We start from the raw sequence: 20,484 nt of genomic DNA on the forward strand, positions 1-20,484 counted from the left end.
TCCTATGAATTTATTTAAAATATTTCTAAAGGCATTGATCCAGATTCTTCCTAATAATGCATTCTTTCTCGAATCTACAACTACTGCTAGTAAATATTTAGTGATTCCTTCATAACTTACTTTAACCTGAGTTGTCCCGATGATTTTAATAGTTTTCGTCGTAGGCTGTAAGCCGCAAACTGGATTTCTTCATTTCTCTTATACCAATTTTTTTAGCCATATCATGAGGTATGATGGTATATTTTGATCCAGTGTCGATCTGCATAGTAGCAGTAATATTATTTAATTTCAAAGTAGTCATAAAGGCACTGTCATCACCTTTATCTGTATTTTCAGCCAGGTTGTTGACATTGAAATCATTCTCATTATTATCTTTGGCAGTGTCAACTTTATTTCCCCAATTTCTTCAATATTCATATTACAATTATTGCTATCGTAGAAGTTTTGATTATCATACTGGATTTGTTTTTTGATTAAAATCCTTCCACCTATTACGATCGTCATATTCGATTTGTTTTCTTTGGTTATCATTATTATGCCACCTGTTGTTTCCTCCATAACTTAATTGTTGTTGAAAGATCGGTAATTATTATGATTTTGATAGTCACATTGAATCTGCCTCCTCTGATTATAATTAAACCAGGCGTTGTTCCTACCATAGTTGTTGTTATAAGATTGATGAATATTATTATGAAAGTTTCTGTTGCTGTTGTTATACCGATGTAATTTTGATAGTTACTATTATTATACTGATCATTTCTATAGTTGTTATTATTATAATTGTTATTGTTTCTAACGTTACTAAAATTCCTATTCCTGTTGTCGTTAACATTACTAAAATTGTTATCACCATGATTTCTATTCCTACTATCAAAATTTTGCCTCGATAAATAATTAGGTCTATTATAGTTACTATTAATCTCATTCCTATTAGAAATACTTTGGGTATCTAAATTCTTATCATTATTTCTATTATTGTCATTATTTTTATTAAATTTTTTATCCCTACTAAAAACATAATTAACATTGTCACTTTCTGATTTAATGTTAATACTATCTAATTTTCTTCCTATTTCAATCATTTCATCTAATGTGTAGTTAATATTTTTATTTAATTTATTTTTTATGTCATTTACATTAGATGTTCTCAATTTTTTTTTTAAGCGATCATCATTAATAAAATTATATTGTCTACTTAATTTAGACAATCTAAAAAACCAATCCAAAAAAGATTCATTAATACCTTGTGAAGCAAGATTCAATATCCAAACATCTTGACTGGGTAATAAAATTTTTAATTTTTTGATAATATTATAATCTTTGATATCTTCCTTAGTACATAATGACTTAATTTTATCGTATAGGTCATCAGATAAATTGCTCATCAATGTTTCAATTTTTACTGAGTCGGATAAAATTGTTTGAGAGAAATAATCGTCAAGTCTTTCCAAGTATATGTCCGTTAAGGGTCCCTCCAACTTTGGGAACTTAACTTGCTAATTTTATCATCCATAATGCAGATTTTTATTTAAAAACTTATTTAAATTAGCAAAGATACATATTGTCACTATTATGTATTCAATTTTTTTTTCCCAAATTGCAAATTTTTATTTTAAAACTTTATTTACATAAGCATAAAGAAATTTTTTTTTTACCTTGTATGTCCTTTATGTCAAATAATTTTTATAATTTATTACATAATTTCAAAAATTTTTATTTTTATTTTTATTTTTTTATATTTATCGGGATATGCACAATATATATGAGATTTTTTTATACATCATTGTGAGTTATCATTCCGGAGCATCATGTTATATAACAATAACTATGGTAAGAAAAACGGTTTTAAGTTATAATTATTTTATTATAAAACTAAAAAAGGATACTAAAAATAAATATAATATAAGGTATTTATATATATGTATTATAAAAAAACAATTTAAACGAAATATATATTTTAAGGCTATAATAACAATTTAAGTTAAATAAAAAAATCAATCGATACTTAATAGAATTATAAAAGAAATCTTTCAGGGGGGGGCAATCAAAAAAATTTATTTTTAGTTCAAGGGGTTAAGACTCCATTAAAAAATTTTTTTTTTGCTTCAGGTGGCTATTTGAATTTTTCAGGGGGCTCGAGCCCCTGCGCCCCCCCCACCCCCATTAACGATGCCACTGATGACATGGATCGCGGCCTTTTGAGAAACGGTAATGGCGATGGCCTAAACTGTCGATGGGGAGCTGACAGACATGATAGGAATGTGATCCTATCCTAAACGAAAGCCTAATTCTCAAGATTCTTCATTGGAAAGATGTAACCCAAAGTTGGAGCTAGGGATAATCTCAAGTCATTTATAACCTAAGTTGAAAGGTTGGATTGTTAGGAAAATCACATTTTTGATTTATTGACGAGATGAGGGTTAAATAATTAATGAAAGACCATTGAAAATTCAAATAAAGACATTATTGGAATGACGGATTAATTGTTTCTTCTAGTTTTGTTATCTGGAGGATAAAGGCAAGGGAGCATTTGAAGCCAACTCCAGATAGAGATCTCTATTGCTGGTTTATATTGCTACGACGTGAATTAAAAGAATATAATTTTATTAAAAAATTTTCACGTCAATACATATCAACTGTCTCAAATAATATGACAAGTTTGATGTTAGATGTCAACATTCTCATTTTAGGAAAATTACAGAATATTTCTCAAAACTGAAGTAAATAATGTTTCATGGATTAAAGTTTTGCGATTCTCCTTTATGGGTAATTAGTATTTTCTATGGTATTCATCTTTTTTTATAAAAATAGGATACAAATTTTACCGTATTTTCAAAATATCCAGATGTAACAAAATGTTTTCAAGATTCTGTTCTTTTATTTTTACCCAGCTTTTATCTTCTATTTACTATCCCATTTTATTTATTATACTTGTATCGATATGGCAAAACCCATATACATCATCACATCACTACCTTAGCATTATTTAAAATAGTAATACCACTATATTTTAAATTTATGCTGAGTAAATTTCTAATTGTTGATATTTTAATACAGTATATTATAAAAATTAATTTTTAGGTAATTCTAGTAGAAACATTAACTTGATTTTTCAGTTTGTCAGAGATAATGAAATGCTCAAATTTTTTATCCAATATTTCATTAATATTCTAATTTTTATGATAAATTATTTCTTATACTTCTATCTAAAATTTAATACCTTCAAGGAAATCTAATGTTAAAATTTAAAAAGTTTTTTAAACTGATATCACAGGCATTAACTGCCATAACTTCATAATATCCAAATTCATTAATTATGAGTTTATTAAATATTATTTCCAATGGTGGCTATCATTTGATTTTGTTTATAAATATTGAGTATCATGCGTTTGTTGATATTGATATATAATTTAAAAAAAGGATTTATTCTTTTTCATGAAAATATTTTGCAAAAATAAATATTATAGTTTACCTCTGGAAGCACTTGGTATATTAGATTTAAAAGATTCCTTTATGAAGGAATTATGATCAATTATAATAGAATAGGAATTATCTAAGGTTTTGATTTGCAATCACAATAGGATCTAGATGGTGATTTATATCATTATTTACTGAATGTTGTTTACAACAGAATAAAATTTTGAAGTAGTTTTAATAATTGTCATATATATTTTGACAAATCATTTATTAGTTAATATATTTTTAGGGCATCACTAAAATACGTGCCCTCGAAAAACTACGTGCCCCCTATGATAGAAGCCTAATTTAAATTATATTATTTTAGAATCGTATTTAGCTTCATAAGATAAGGCCGAAAATGTTTTTTTTTTCATTTAAAAAAATGATAACATAAAGTTTTTAAAAAATTATTTTTTTACATGACTAAAATATGTGCCCCTACGTGCCCCCTATCAAAGAAGCTTAATTTATAAAAAATGAACGCAGAATCATATAGAGCTTATTAAAAGGTATAAAAAATGTTATTATTATTTTTTAAAACTTATTATAACCTAGTGGGCTTTTGAAAAAACAAAAAATTTTTTTTGACTTAACTACGCGCCCCTATGTGCCCCCTATCAAAGAAACTAAATTCATAAAAAATTAAAGCATAATCATATTAAGCTCATTAAAAGGAATCAAAAAATGTTAATTTTAAGTTTATAAATTATTTATAACTTATTAAAATTCAGAAAAAACACTAAATTTCTTCTTTTTTTGACTAAACTACGCGCCCCCATTAAATATACATTATTTTTTAAAAATGAATACAGAATCACGTATAACTTTTCAAGGAGATTCAGAAAATAATATTATTTATATATTTTTTAAAAAAATTTTATTATCAAAATAATTTTTTTTGACTAAACTTCGCGTCCTCTATCAAAGAAGCTTAATTCATAAAAAATTAAAGCATAATAGTATTAAGCTCATTAAAAGGAATCAAAAAATGTTAATATAAAGTTTATAAATTATTTATAACTTATTGAGATTCAGAAAAAACACTTAATTTCTTCTTTTTTTGACTAAACTACGCACCCCCCTAGGCGCTCCCAGTAAACATACATTATTTTAAAAAAATGAATACAGAATCATGTATAACTTTTCAAGGAGATTCAGAAAATGGTATTATTTATTTTTTTTATAAATTTTAATTATCAAAAAAAATTTTTTTGACTTAACTACGCGCCCCTTATTAAAGGAACTTAATTCATAAAAAAATAAAGAATAATCGTATTAAGCACATTAAAAGGAATCAAAAAATGTTAATATTAAGTTTATAAATTATATATAACTTATTGAGATTTGGAAAAAACACTTAATTTCTTCTTATTTTGTCCCGGTAAACATACATTATTTTTAAAAAATGAATACAAAATCATGTATAACTTTTAAAGGAGATTCAGAAAATGGTATTATTTATTATTTAAAAAAAAATTTTTTTTTTGACTAAACTACGCGCCCCCTATCAAAGAAGCTTAATTCATAAAAAAATAAAGCATAATCGTATTAAGCTCATTAAAAGGAATCAAAAAATGTTAATATTAAGTTTATAAATTATTTATAACTTATTGAGATTTGGAAAAACACTTAATTTCTTCTTATTTTGACTAAACTACGCGCCCCCGTTAAATATAAATTATTTAAAAAAAATGAATACACAATGTATAACTGTTAAAGGAGATTAATGTATATTTAATGGGGGCGCGTAGTTTAGTCAATAAGAAGAAATTAAGTGTTTTTCCAAATCTCAATAATTTATAAACTTAATATTAACATTTTTTGATTCCTTTTAATGAGCTTAATACGATTATGCTTTAATTTTTTATGAATTAAGCTTCTCTGATAGGTGGCGGGTGGTTAAGTCAAAAAATTTTTTTTTGATAATTAAATTTAAAAAAATAAATAAATAATACCATTTTCTGAATCTCCTTTAAAAGTTATACATGATTCAGTATTCATTTTTTAAATATAATGTATATTTACCGGGAGCGCGTAGGGGGGCGCGTAGTTAGGCAAAAAAAGAAGAAATTTCCAAATCTCAATAAGTTATAAATAATTTATAAACTTAATATTAACATTTTTTGATTCCTTTTAATGAACTTAATACGATTATGCTTTAATTTTTTATGAATTTAGCTTCTTTGATAGGGGGCGCGTAGTTAAGTCAAAAATTTTTTTTTGTTTTTTCAAAACCCACTAGGTTATAATAAGTTTTAAAAAATATTAATATTCTTTATACCTTTTAATAAACTATATGATTCTGCGTTCATTTTTTATAAATTAAGCTTCCTTGATAGGGGGCGCGTATTTTAGTCATGTAAAAAAATAATTTTTTAAAAGTTTTACTATGTTATCATTTTTTTTAAATGAAAAAAAACATTTTCTGCCTTATCTTATGAAGCTAAATACGATTCTAAAATAATATAATTTAAATTTAGCTTCTATCATAGGGGGCGCGTATTTTAGTCATGCCCTATTTTCAAATTAAAATTTTTTGCAAAATAGCATATTGTTATTTTATAATCTTAATTGGGCCATTTAAAATCGACTCGAATCTGGCTTTTTATTAACAATACCACCAACCTTAATAAGCTCGTTTTTTGGGTGAAACTGCTTTAAAAAATTCTCTCAGCCCCATGAAAATAAAATCAGATTTAACCCTGCTTTGCTATTACCTTATATTGTGCATTTGATTATTTTACAATGTTTATTGGTTTGTCAAAAGGCCTGATGGGTCAATTTTTTAAAATGGTCCAATTAAGATTTTAGCCAAAATAATATTATGTTAGCCTGGAGATTTTGCCCATAAATACCAGAAAGGTTTGGACCTCTATTTGCCAGATAATGAGGCTAACAATATTATAAAAAATTTTTTAATCAGGTATTTTAAAAAATCGACTCAAATTGGGCTATTTAATAAACACTGTTTATTATAGATTTACATTTTCTTATATTTATTGCATCCCCTCAGATCCTCACAGTCTTGCTATGCTTAATCATGGTTGCTGATTTAGTCATACGAATTATTCATTCGAAAACTTATATTATTTCAACGATTTTATTTCCCGCACTTCTTGTTGTATCTTACGTAATTAATTTTTTTTTACATATAATTATATAATATAAATTTCATTTTTTTTTCTTTACAATTTAAGAAACAATATTTTTAAAAATTGATTTAGAATTGTTATTTTTAATCATAGTACATTTAGTTTAAAATTATCAGATAAAAAAACCGGTTGGTTATCTTATATAAGAAAGACATAATTTTTATTCATAAACTATGAATAAAAATTAATACTTTATTTATTAGGCATACAAATATAAAAGTAATAATACAGAATACTTATCCAATATATACAAATAGTTTACATGTACAACTTAAAAATATACTAAATCTAGTATATTAAAATATTTAATTTCACGTAAATATACATTTAAAAAAAATATTGTATTTATGAAAATAATAAATATAAGTAATTTTTACATAACGGATTAAGAAAAATATATAATTTAACAATTCTAGAAATTTTAAGAAATTTAACAACCAACTACTTCATAATACAAAGTATAATAATGGGAATATAATTAGTGCAAATGATAATACGAGGAAGAAGGGGGGGGGGGTAATTTTAAATGATTTAGGGAAGAAGAAGAAAATCTAGATTAATCGAGATCCTCGGGGAATGAACCTATGAAGCATGTGAAATTAGATTTTATAATCTGAAATCCTATGCGTTGACGTAAGTTGAAATGCTTTTTTAAATAATTTTTTTTTCGATAAAAGCTTATTTTAATATGTGGCACTACATTTTTGTGTTTATTATGAATTAAAATCAAAGTATAATTAAAAATTGTCCACCTTATATTTGATGTTTGGTAAGATTTGAAGTGATTGCTAAACATTACTTGTGATAAAACAGAACTAACTGAAAAATACAACTTGTTAAACCACAAGCATAATTTAATTGGTTAAAAGGAATTATTAAAAATTTTGTTAAAATATAATAAAATATAAACCTAACTCCAGCCTATATTCTTTTTATAAGGTGAAATATTTGACGCAAAAAATCAAAATCACACCCTTTACATAAACTTTTAAAAACAGTTAAAAAACACTTTTCATGTTATTTTTCAAGAACTGGCTCTTTTGTAAAATTGATTATGTAAATTAATTCATAATATTTTTTGCGGGAATACTTGACTTGAGGTCAATAGTTTTATCTCAGGTTTAGGCTTAATCTTATGATCCTTATAACTCGAATAAATGATTATAAAATAATTAATTAATGTGCAAACCACAAAATTGCGCTACAGCTATCTCCTGTGTATGGACACTTAATTAATGAATCGCCAATCTTGTAGTATATATATTAATCATTAAAAAAGTAAATTTATCTGCAATGTACCTTTTTTTTAAACAAAAAAATTAAAATGTCAGGCTCTTATGTCTTTCTTATTGTATTACGAGAGGCTGAAAGGGATATGGTCTTCAGGTTACACCTTCAATTTTTGGGTTCTGTGCTCTTGCTACCTTATCGTATACATTTGGTCAAGAAGTATATATATGGAAAAATCGGTGAATAATATTGACCTTTAATTTTAAATTAAGTATTAAAAAATAAGGTTAAAGGAAAAATATTTTGGAGTGAGGGGGGGGGGAATTATAACCAAAAAACATAAATTAAATCATAGGATTTCAGGAAAGCGGATATTAAAATGTTAAAAGCATTAAAAAAACTTATACCCGAGGGCGTTATAAGGGCTGGCCATGATTAACTTCTTTAAAGCTGCGTTAAAACGCTTTCAATATTAAAAGCTTAATGTCAAAAGTCATCTTCCAATCTTTTAACATAAAGCCTTTTTTAAACGCAGCGTTAAAGTGAATCAAGACCAGTTTTTAACATTGCAAACGTTTTAAGAGGAAAAAAGCCCCAGGCCTCCTATTTTTTAGCCGGTAAAAATGGGCTTAAATGCTAAAAACATAGTAATTACCCAATATAGTCCTAAGTGGGTTATACATAATTGTTAATTATCTATATCATTTTTATAATTTAAACTTTAAGAAATAAAAAATTATTTTAATACTCTTATTTAGTGTTGTTAAATGGCTCGTTTTGAGCCAAATTTTAAAAACGGCTAGCTCAATATTTCACCAGAATACTATACGCAAGCCTGAATATTTTGTTTGTAGAAGGAACAAAAGTTTAGACATATTAGCGAAATCTAATATTGAGTTAGCCGTTTTTAAAAATCGGCTCAAAACGAGCCCTTTATTAACACTACTCTTATTTGATAAATGAATACATTACTCTTTTATTTTTTTTAAACAGGTCCTTACAGAATTTTTCCAGTATACCCTTTACATAATGCAGTTGGCCATAGTTATTCTCCAAATAATTCTGCATTGTTTCAATGCTAAAAGTCGATCCAGATTTGACGATAATAAATTCTTATTCTTGAATAAGAAATTTCGAACCGGACGCCTTTCTTCAAAACATAAAGTAAATGATTATATTATAAAAACAAAATTTGTTTTATTATAAACATCTTAATTGGTGCTCTAAAGGTTACTTTAACAGGTGACGTATTTTTTTTTACTTTAATATCACTTCATTTTAATTATACTTTTTATAAGTATATCGCATTTATTATAAAAATCTTACTTTTCTCACTTACATAGGCTCAAAAATCAGAAGAAAACATTAAACTTACTTCAAAATCAAAAGATGAAACCTCTCTGGTAATGATTACATCTTATTTTTTTAAATATTAAATCATAAACAGAAAACATGTCCTGAAATATACGCTTCGTTTTTATCGAGAATTTCTTTTTGGTGGGTTAACAAGTAAAATTATTCATATCAAATGTTTTTTAGCTCACTTTCAACGATTTCTGTTTATTTATATGGGGACATCGCTAGGGAGGGGACACGACGTGCTTGCTCAGGACTAGTGTTGTTAGACTTTTCAATTTTTTAAAACAGCTAATATTTTAGTCAAAAATACTAACAAACCTCTAGATTTTGTTACAGGTGTCTAATCTTTTCTGCAATCTTTGAGCAAAATCTCAAGGCTTGCGTAATATTTTTTTGGATAAAATATTGGGTTAGCCATTTAAAAATGGTGCCGCTTAACAACATTACTCAGGACGTATAAATATGACCCTTTAAGCTTGGTCAGAGGTGAGACCCCAGCATAAAAAATTAATTAAAATTTCTTGGGACTAATTACAATAATTGGATTGGTATATTATTCTCTAGGATTAGGATATTATTTATCTTTTTTTTTAATCATTGAGATGTCCTCTTATTTTTTAAATATGAAATTTTAATTTGGAATGAGCACTCCATTTTTTTCCGAAATATTTATTATTATAAAATAGCAATATACATTTTGGCATTAATGTGTTATTTTTTCAACTTTAAATGTTTTTTTGACCGCATTTTTTTATCCATCATCTAGAAAACCTACCCTATAAGTTTTTAATAATTTTGCTATTGATCTTTGACTCATTTTCTAATTTATATAAAAGATCTACGGAAAACTAAGATGTTATGTATAAGTTCAAAAATTAATGGCAATTTTTTATAAAAATCGCAGAGTAGATTTTGTTAAACAAGTTGGAATACATATCAGGTAAAATCAAATTTTTAAAGTTGAAAAAATAACACATTGATGCTAATATAGACCAAAAACCCGACTTACCTTAGAGCCGATACCTTGAGCTACACCGGGCAATTTTTTAATTTTAACGGATCAAGCCTGGCAATTTTACATGCAATATTTTTGGATCAGGTCTGACAATTTATACTAAAATCAGGCGGGGCTTCACAAATCTTTGATTTTTCGTAAAATTATAATAGGCCAGCCAGTGCATTATTTTGTAGTGCTGTAAGCATTTCCAAAAAGATCGAACGCATTCACGTTCTTCAAAATTTATGGTAATTTTTTTAAAAAATTTTATTTTATATAAAATGTTAAGAAATAAAATAGTTTTATTATGATAATGTAATTATAAATACAATATAATATAGCGAATAAAAAAATATTTTTATTTGTAAAAATTTTTTATTAATTTTTAATAACAATTGTTTTTCAAAATTTTCCTCTGATAGAAAGGAACGTTTGGCAGTTTTACAGCATTATCTATAACGCGCTCTACAAGGACAGAGAGGGTTGCGGTATTATACTTACTTAATAACTAACTCTTTTAACCTAGGGAATTTATTAAAAACATTTATTATTTTGTCCTTTGCTTCAAATAATTGAGATAAGTTATCCATCCTTTACTCTCGAAATTAAAGTTCTTGCATTATCATTTCTAGGGTTTTCAATGCATTTTTTTAATAATGTACGCTTATTTTTTATAGGATTGTTCTGTGGAAGTTTTATCCATGGCCATTGAAGCTTCAATGCTGGATGTATAATTGCAGATAGAACATATTGATCTTCATATATATGTTCAAATCTTTAAAAAAATAATATATATCTAATTAATTTGATAAGGTTTAATATCCTTTATTAATCCCATTTAATACTGCGTCTATCATTGGTTGTGCATATTTAAGGCCACTATTTAAAAAAAAAAATAGCTATTGTTATTGTTGGGGTCAAATAGTCCAAATGCATTTTTCCTCACTTTAGTGAGCTAAGTTGCAATAGGTTCCATGATCTATTTTAATATTTGAAACAATTATTATAATATTTATTCTAAAAAAATTTATTAGGACTTACGGTACAGTATTTTTCCAAAAAAAATTATCATTTATTGAAAGTCTGTTCAATCCTCCCATGTCCCACACTTTGTCAAATAAGTTGGATTTTACTAATGAGCCTCAAAGAATTATAATAAGAATTCCATCTTGTAACAATAGGCCTTATAAGAAATCTTGAGAAGTTATTCTTTACATCAGCTCCAAATGAAGTAGATTGATTTTGCACTTATCAAGTGCACTATATGTTTTTAAAAGATAAATTTTCTAATGCTTTTTCAGCATCAACACTTGCCACTAAATTAAGATTGTAACAAGCACAATAGTGATGTTTGAGCAGATAAATAAAGTTTCCATCATTATTTTGATTATCAAATACCTAATGGTACTGGTTTATCTTCCTCATCTTCAGATATTTTCTTTAATAATCTATAAATTATTTAAAAATAAACATAAAAATTAAAATATGGACTATTTATTTATACTCAAATTTTAAAAGATTTCTTGCATTATCGGTGTATTTTAAATTTTTTGAGAAGGTTTGTAGGAAAGCTAAAAATGTCGATTTTCTTTCCAAAATGACTGAATCCAACCAGTGGACAGTCATGCCTAAAAATGAACTAATAATATATTTTAACAAATTGATAGATTCAATGTATTATATAAATAATACCGATGGTATGATGATCAAGTATCTGCTGTGATACAAAGAATTGTTTATTTGCCCAAACAAGTTATTTTTTTATCTAGTGATGTTGTAATCTTTAGATATTTTTAATACAAGTGTTGGTGTAACATAACCTTTTTATTTGGTTGTAAAGTGGTTATCATATTTAAAAAACAAGGTTTTTCAACTATATTAAAAGGCCCTAGTTCTTCTATTATAAAATTTAAAATTGCATCATCTACTTATTATTACATCACATTTAATGTATTTTTTTTCATATTAAAAAGCAGAGACCTGCAGAGTACCATTTGTACGGCCCGACCCAGATTTTTTTTAAAAAAAATTTTTTCGGCTTGGCCCTGATTATTTTTTAAAAATTATATTCGGCACGGCCTGGCCCGAGTTGTTTTTTTAAAAAAAATTTCAGGCCTGGCCTGAATTTTTTTAAAATATATTTTTTTTATTTTTAATTTTTATACCTAATAATGGCGATTTCAAATATTTCATTTTAAAATATACGGCTCGGCTTAGGGCCGGGCCTGCAGGTCTCTGTTTAAAAGATTTTGTTTTTTAAATTTATAAGCTTTTAATTTTTTTTATTATTATCACTATAATTTTTTATATATTAATTAATTTCTTGCAGCAAACTATCTTGAGAACTCTATAAAAATAAAGTTGATAAATTATGTTACAGATGATAATATTTTATTAAATTGGTAATAGCAAAGTAATGACTTTAAATAATTTAAAATTATTAAAAAAACATTTTGCAAATGCAATTTGATTTAATATTAATATTTATATTATAACTAGCTAATAACCCGTCAAGAATGACAGGGTTGAGGGGTAATTAGTTAGTTTGTGTATATGGTACTAAATATGCTTTATAAAATTTAGGAGAAAAAGAGATAAAATTGTTTCAATGTAACCCGTGAGCATTAAGGGTATTAGAAATATCAAATTAAATTTGTGATAGAAATCATATTGGGTAAAATTTAAAATAGATATGCTTGAAATTTTTTTAATTTTAAATATGTACCAGACATTGGCCTGAAATTTTTTTTCTCAAACCTGGTCAACCCATAATAATTTTGTAATTTTTTTCCAAGCCTGGAGATAGGTAAATCTCTGAAAACCATATTGTTGGGAAAATTTTCTCAAGCCCGCCAAAGACCATAATAATTTTGTTAGTTGAGAACTGAAATAAAATATATAAAAGTCATAATTCATTTAAAAATAAAATCAGAATATGAATGTTGCATGGGCTTGGCTTTTTAATCAGGCCTGGCGATTTCTGTAAAAAAAAATTTTCAGGCCTATGTCTAGCCCATATTTAAAATTAAAAAATTTTCAAGCATTTCTATTTTATATTTTACCCAATATGATTTCTATCACATATCTAAATTTTATTCTAAATATAAAATTAAATTTAAGACATTTTTATTAAATTACAATAAAAATAAATGGCAAAATTTTATGAAAGTTACATGGGACTTGGTATTTTGATCAGGCCTGGCTATGTCTGCAAAAATAATTTTCAGGCCAATGTTATAACCCATATTTAAAATTCAAAAATCTTAATCTCTATTTTATCCAATATGATTTTCATCACAAATTTAAATAATGATATTTCTAATACATGCTCACGGTATAATTGCAACATTTTACCTCTTTTTCTCCTAAATTTTAATATTTTTATATAATTAAAATTTATTAATAAAGTAATACCATACACACAAACTAAATAATTACCCTTCGACTCCATCAGCTAGTATGGTGATAAACGGCAAAATTTTAAAAATATCAGCTATTAATTAATATTTTAAATTTAATTATATTCAAGTTGGTGCATGCTTAAAACATACGCCTTTGAAACGGGAGGTTTGTGGTTCGACTCTCATAGAGAGCAAAAAATAACATTACACTATATATTCTCCTTAAATTTTAAATTATAAATACATTAGGAAGATACGAAAACAATCATGTTTTGATTATGGAGATTATATATATTAGATAATTGCAGATTCTTTTAATTCAATATTCATTATTTTATATTAAATATTTTTATAAAAATATTAAATTTATCATTTATAGTATTTTAACATTGTAAATAAAATTATAAAATCCTAGGTATAATAGATTCAAAGAAATCATTTTTTTTAACTCTTATATAATATATAAAAGTTAAATTATAAAAGTTAAATATTTCTACATAAATTTATACTTCAAATTGTGTTCAACAATTAAAATATAAAATCCTTGATTAAAATAATAGTAATTAGATTATAATTTAAAAAAATGACATTAAAAAAATGATATCAACAATTTTCTATCTATGTACAAAATTTAATGATTTTTTCTTAGAGCAAAAATAAATTATTAACGGGCTGCTTAGTTAAATTACATAAAATAAAATAATCAATATTACAATCAAATGTCGTTTTAAATTGGAACTTAAGATTTTGAAACTGATATAATACTTTTTGGGCACATTTTACATTTGGTTTATATTGAATTAGTTCCTTCAATATAGGATGTTTATAAAATATTTATCATAATTAGGCCATGGTAAATTCACGTGATTTTGAATTTTGAGAGTCAGATAATGATGATGAAATAATAATATCCATGCTTATGCCAATCTATAAAATTAAAATATAAATAAAAACTATCATATCATATCATATCTATCAAGCACTTAATAAAGGCATGTTAAAAAAATTCAAATGTGAAAAAGGAAAAACAGCTGATTAAAAAATATAAGTTTTCTTAAAAATATCGGATTAATATTAAATTTTTCAAATAAATAGAAATAAAAAGTGTTTTTTAAAACTGAACGAACGTAAATTCTAACGCGTTCGTCAAAAAAAAGGAACGCCGTTCATCATTTTTTTCAACAACACTAAAATTTTGATATATTTATTTGAATTTCTTGCTAATATTTTGAATTATAGTATTTGAAACTTAATTGTAGTATACATTTTTTTAAAGAGCTGTCTATCTAAAATACTAAAAAATTATTTACGATATAATTCATCAATTACACAATACAGATTACAATTTTTTAAAATGCTTATATTTTCCTTATAATTGATAAATACTAAACTATATTTTTTTACTTTAATTAATATCATATACACTACGGGCCATAAATGACTGCCCACCCTGCATTTTTACATAAAAAATTAATAAATGAAAACCTTTTAACTTATTTTGGTAAAAGCGAATTGATTAATTAATTTAAGATGTCTAGACATATTTAGAAATAAAAAACTCGTAATTTCGATAATTTTTTTTATGAAACTTTAGCCTTTGAAAACAACATGTCAAAAATGACCAATTTGGTAAAATAGGGTTCATTAGTTTTTTTCAGCAACAATTTTAAGTTGCCCATTGTTTTTTGGAAGAAAGTCATTAATCACATTCTAATTGCTTATTAATACCTATTTTTAATTATTTTATAAAAAATTCCTAGATTTTTTTTGTTTTAAATCATTGTTTAAAGAAACTTTTAGTCTTTATAAATTTTAACGAACATTCGACCAAAATGATTAAAAGAAAAGAAATTTATATTCTAACTAAATGCAAAATAATTAATTTACACATAGGTGGTAAAAGCAATCGCCGAATTTCCAGAGATTTAACCCTTGCTCGACTAATGCAGGGTGGGCAATCATTTATTTATTAAAAATACGCGGTTACCATACAAAAAATATAGAAAGAAATAAATATATAGATTTAAAAAATGTTAAATTTTTTTTAAATAAAAAATTGTTACATAAAGATGTTATCTTATAATATATTATTTTTATATAATTTTATTTATATTATAATTAAATATATGAATATTTTTTTTATAAAACGATCTTATATATTCTTTTTGTATAGTTTTATTTTATTATATATTGTCGGAAAAAAATAAATATTATTTTTGTATATATTTAATTTTTTTAAGTAACGAGTAGCTCGTTACTTTTTTGAAAAGTCGGTAAAGCGCGTTTCTTTTTTAAAAAGGTAACGAATAAAGGTAACGCGTTCCTTTTTTCAGATGTAACGAATAACGGTAACGCGTTTCTTTTTTGTAGTAACGTTTACAGCACTAATAAAATATCACATTTTGAGATTTTATTTATTATTTTAATTTTGAAATATTTTAGGGCCTAGCTGGCACCATTATTTTTTTGTATATTTTTTAAAATTATTATTTAAAAAAATAAATGACCAATACCTCCCCCGTCTCTCTCCCATTGTTTTATTTAAAATTTGTAACAATAATTTAGCAAGATTTTTTGGTTCTTTAATTTCAATTTATTATAATTATTATTAATATTTTATTTATTATTTTAAATTTCAATGATTAAAGCGCCTAGATGGCACCAGTAAGTTTTTGTTTTAAATTTTTATTTAAAAAAAATTTTTATATTTTAAAATTTTTTTCAGACAAACAAGAGCGCTTAGTACTCAACACAGCTGGTTAAATAATGGGATGTTATATAGAGTATTTTAATAATAAATAAAATCTATAATGAAATTCTCTGTAAAATTTTGTTATTGGATAAATCCTGGCTACGCCACTCTTTCATATTTATTTATTATGTAAACAAAGTTTTTTAAAATCACTATTTTTTATTCTTTAAATTTATTAACAATTATAGTCAAACCAATAGCAATACTAACACAAGAAATAGAAGATGTAAAAAACTCAATATAATACTTTGAACCAACACCAATATTTTGTTAATTTTGGGTTTTTAATGTTGGTTTCCAGCACAATACTTTAGCATAATTTAATTGCTTATATTTTGGGCTGTGCCGATCCACATATTTTTACCGATCCTATCAGATATTGCTCCAAAACTGATGCGATACTGATACCTATCCGATATTTATATTGAACCAAATGTAGTTAAGAAATCAATACTTTTTATGCAAAAAATTAAATTATGCATTTAATTTAATCTTTTTTATTTCTACAATTAAGACTATAATTTAAAAAACATATATTTGATAATATATCCATTTTATGTTGGTATGAATTATAAAATTGTATTTAATATATAAAATTCTATATTAGATTTTTTTTAATAAATACGAGAGCCTCTAGATTTTCTGGCAATAAGCTTCTACCATATGGAGTATCTATATGCTGTACTGAAGGTAAACTCAGATGATTCCACAGATAACGCATTTTGCAAAATTATCTTTGTCTTTTGTAAAATATTTCCATAATTCAGATACCATATTTAAAAATATTCTATTATTTAAAGTTTAATTAATAAAACGTTATTATTTAAAAAGATTTAAAATAATTAAAACTTTGGGTGTTCCTTTCTATTTAAATAAAAATTACTTTAAAAATAATATAAATCTCTTTTAAAAAGAATAAAATTTAAAGGATGTTGTGCATTTGCATTGTTTAAAAAAAAATTATTTAGAAAATATTATAATGTAAAATAAATATACATAACATAAAATAAAATAACAAAAAAAAAGAAAAGTAAAAGATCGGATCTGTTTTTACAGGTATCGGCTCGATCCGTTATTTTTGGAAAATTCTAAATATCGGTGGCGATCCTATCTGATATTTAATATCGACACAGCCCTACTTATATTTTAATTCCATGATTAAGCTTTTCAAAATATTATTCTATTATTAAAGTAATATTTAAAATAATGATATATTAATTTATCTTTTTACCTTCAAATGCTTTTTAAAGTTTGAACTGCTGGACATTGAGGTTGAAATATTTGTGTTTGGATATAATTTACATTTCCAAAGTGTAGACTTAGTACCATTAATTTTCTTTATTGGTATAAAATAAATATATTTCAAATTGGGGCCAGGGAAGGGTTAAATCATCTTCATCTGAAGAAGTAAGTACTATGGACATAATATTCTTAAAATAAATTATAAGAATAATAATATCATTATTAACATTTACTTTGAATTTTGATTGAATATTAATTTCGACAGAAAATTTAACAACGAGAATTTAAAATAAAAATGAAGGCAGTGGTTGATATGAATTAAAACTCGGATTAAATTATTTATATTAATAATTAAAAAATAAATAAAAGCAATTTTATAATACAATAAAATATGTCCTTCTTTTTGTTGATATTTTTTAAGAAAAAATATAAGCCCAAAAAAAAGAAACGCGTTACCGTTACTCGTTACCTCTAGAAGAAGATAACGATTGGCGTCACTTTTTGACGTTTCTTCACAGCACTATATTTTATTATATGAATTAAAAATAATATTGACAATATAGGGGAAATGCGCCATTTTCCTTTTTTGAAAAAAAATTATTAAAAGAGGAAAGATTTGTTTTGACTTTTAAAGAAAACGGGGTGTATGATCAATTGCGAGAAAAATTTAGTGAAAATTTTTTTTTGAGGGAGAATTATGAAAATTGATTTTGTGAAAAAAGGTTTAACTAACCCCCCCTCCCCCACTGTTTTGTAATATTTTTAAAAGAAAATACATGTTTGTATTTTTAAGCGTGGCGATTAAAGGTGTGAACCCGAGTCTTTCCATGGGGCTCGTGAGAGCTGGTTTAGTCAATTTTTAGACCCAAACCCCGAATCTGGGGGTTACACAACTAACCAATTAACAAAACTTAATCTTTTTTTTATTTAAATAGTTTTCAAATCAAGAAATTTATTTATACGTGTAGATAATCAATCTCCTTACTTTCAAATTTAAATGGTTATGTAATTTAAAAGTGTGCTTTCCTCTCTTAACCTCATCTACTCTTCTGTTGTGATTTAATCTTGACGTGGATGCTACTTATTTCAAACATTGCATTTAAAATTAATAATTGAATTTTCTTTGCTTTTGGGAAAACGGGTGAAATCATATTTTAATTCACGTCGATGTTATATTCTTCCATGTAGATCAAATCTAAGAAGTTTTTTAATCTCATTAGCTTCTCCCAATTATAACATCCACAACAGTTATTTGTACTTTGGTATAAAAAATGTTAAAATTTTATGAAACATATATTTTTTAATGTTTACCTAATAAATTTTAAATAACAAATAAAAGTAAAAAAATTTTAAGCGGTCCGCTTGCAATTTTTAATATTATTTAGCTAGCTCCCGCAATAAGATAAACGGGCGTTGGCTAAAAGTAACCTCATTTCAGCAAAAAATTCAAAAAAGTTGAAGAATTAATATTAGACAATTGTCACTTTTCTATGGTACAAATAACTCAAATTTTAACTTAACATGTTTACAATAAATATTTTTACCTATTTGCTTTGAAAAAGTTGAAAAATAACGATTATGTCAATTTTTACTTTTCTATGGTATATCTTCACTGAAAAACATGTTTACAATAAATATACTAATTTGCTTTGAAAAAATTCAGAAAAGTATAAAAATACAATTGTCACTTTTCTGTGGTATCTTCACTGAAATTTTAATTTAACATATTTACAATATATATATTTACCAGTTTGCTTTAAAAAAATTCAAAAAAGTTGAAAAATAAATATTATGACAATTGTCACTTTTCTATGGTACATACATCTTCACTGAAATTTTAATATAACATGATTATAATATATATTTTTACTTATTTTCTTTGAAAAAATTTAAAAAAGTTCACAAGTAACGATTATGACAATTGTCACTTTTCTATTGTACATCCTCACTGAAATTTTATCTTAGCATGTTTACAATAAATATGTTTACCTATTTGCTTTGAAAAAATTCAAAAAAGTTCATAAATAACGATTATGACAATTGTCACTTTTCTGTGGTATCTTCACTGAAATTTTAATATAACATATTTACAATATATATTTACCAGTTTGCTTTAAAAAAATACAAAAAAGTTTAAAAATAAATATTATGACAATTGACACTTTTAAATGGTACATCTTCACTGAAATTTTAATTTAACATGTTTACAATAAATATTTTTATCTATTTTTTTTTAAAAAACTCAAAAAAGATTATAAATAACGATTATGAAAATTTATCACTTTTCTATGGTACATTTTCACTGAAATTTTAATTTAACATTTTTAAATATATATTTTTACCTATTTGTTTTAAAAAAATTCAAAAAAGTTCACAAGTAACGATTATGACAATTGTCACTTTTCTATGGTACATCCTCACTGAAATTTTAACTTAGCATGTTTACAATAAATATGTTTACCTATTTGCTTTGGAAAAATTCAAAAAAGTTCATAAATAACGATTATGACAATTGTCACTTTTCTGTGTCTTCACTGAAATCTTAATTTAACATATTTATAATATACATTTACCAGTTTGCTTTAAAAAAATTCAAAAATATTACGACAATTGTCACTTTTCTATGGTCACTGTAATTTTAATTTATCATCACTATAATATATATTTTTACCTATTTTTTTTAAAAAATTCAAAAAAGATTTTAAATAACGATTATGACAATTGTCACTTTTCTATGGTACATCTTCACTGAAATTTTAATTTAACATCTTTACAATATATATTTTTACCTATTTATTTTAAAACAATTCAAAAAAGATAAAAATTCAAAAAAAATTATAAATAACGATTATGACAATTGTCACTTTTCTGTGGTATCTTCACTGAAATTTT

The 20,484-nt window shown here is 24.8% G+C and overlaps 1 protein-coding gene across 4 annotated transcripts in view; it reads left to right on the plus strand.

Moving 5' to 3' along the window:
- Window positions 1–2,839: 2,839 nt before the first annotated feature.
- Window positions 2,840–20,484, plus strand: part of LOC135924221 (multidrug resistance-associated protein 1-like) — a 54,813-nt gene continuing 37,168 nt past the window's right edge. The window contains exons 1-7 of one of the 4 annotated variants that reach the window (XM_065459272.1): window positions 2,840–2,847; window positions 2,892–2,994; window positions 6,473–6,589; window positions 7,943–8,080; window positions 8,835–9,005; window positions 9,185–9,244; window positions 9,289–9,350. In XM_065459272.1, coding sequence (XP_065315344.1) covers window positions 6,500–6,589; window positions 7,943–8,080; window positions 8,835–9,005; window positions 9,185–9,244; window positions 9,289–9,350 — 521 coding nt within the window. In that variant the 5' untranslated portion in view covers window positions 2,840–2,847; window positions 2,892–2,994; window positions 6,473–6,499. Of the gene's footprint in view, window positions 2,848–2,891; window positions 2,995–3,627; window positions 3,646–6,472; window positions 6,590–7,942; window positions 8,081–8,834; window positions 9,006–9,184; window positions 9,245–9,288; window positions 9,351–20,484 lie in introns of those variants that run through there. The other 3 variants (XM_065459271.1, XM_065459270.1, XM_065459269.1) reach the window with 3 other exon arrangements.

Source organism: Gordionus sp. m RMFG-2023, chromosome 2 (assembly GCF_954871325.1).
Source record: "Gordionus sp. m RMFG-2023 chromosome 2, tfGorSpeb1-WG-v2, whole genome shotgun sequence".
Lineage (NCBI taxonomy): Eukaryota > Metazoa > Nematomorpha > Gordioida > Chordodea > Parachordodidae > Gordionus > Gordionus sp. m RMFG-2023.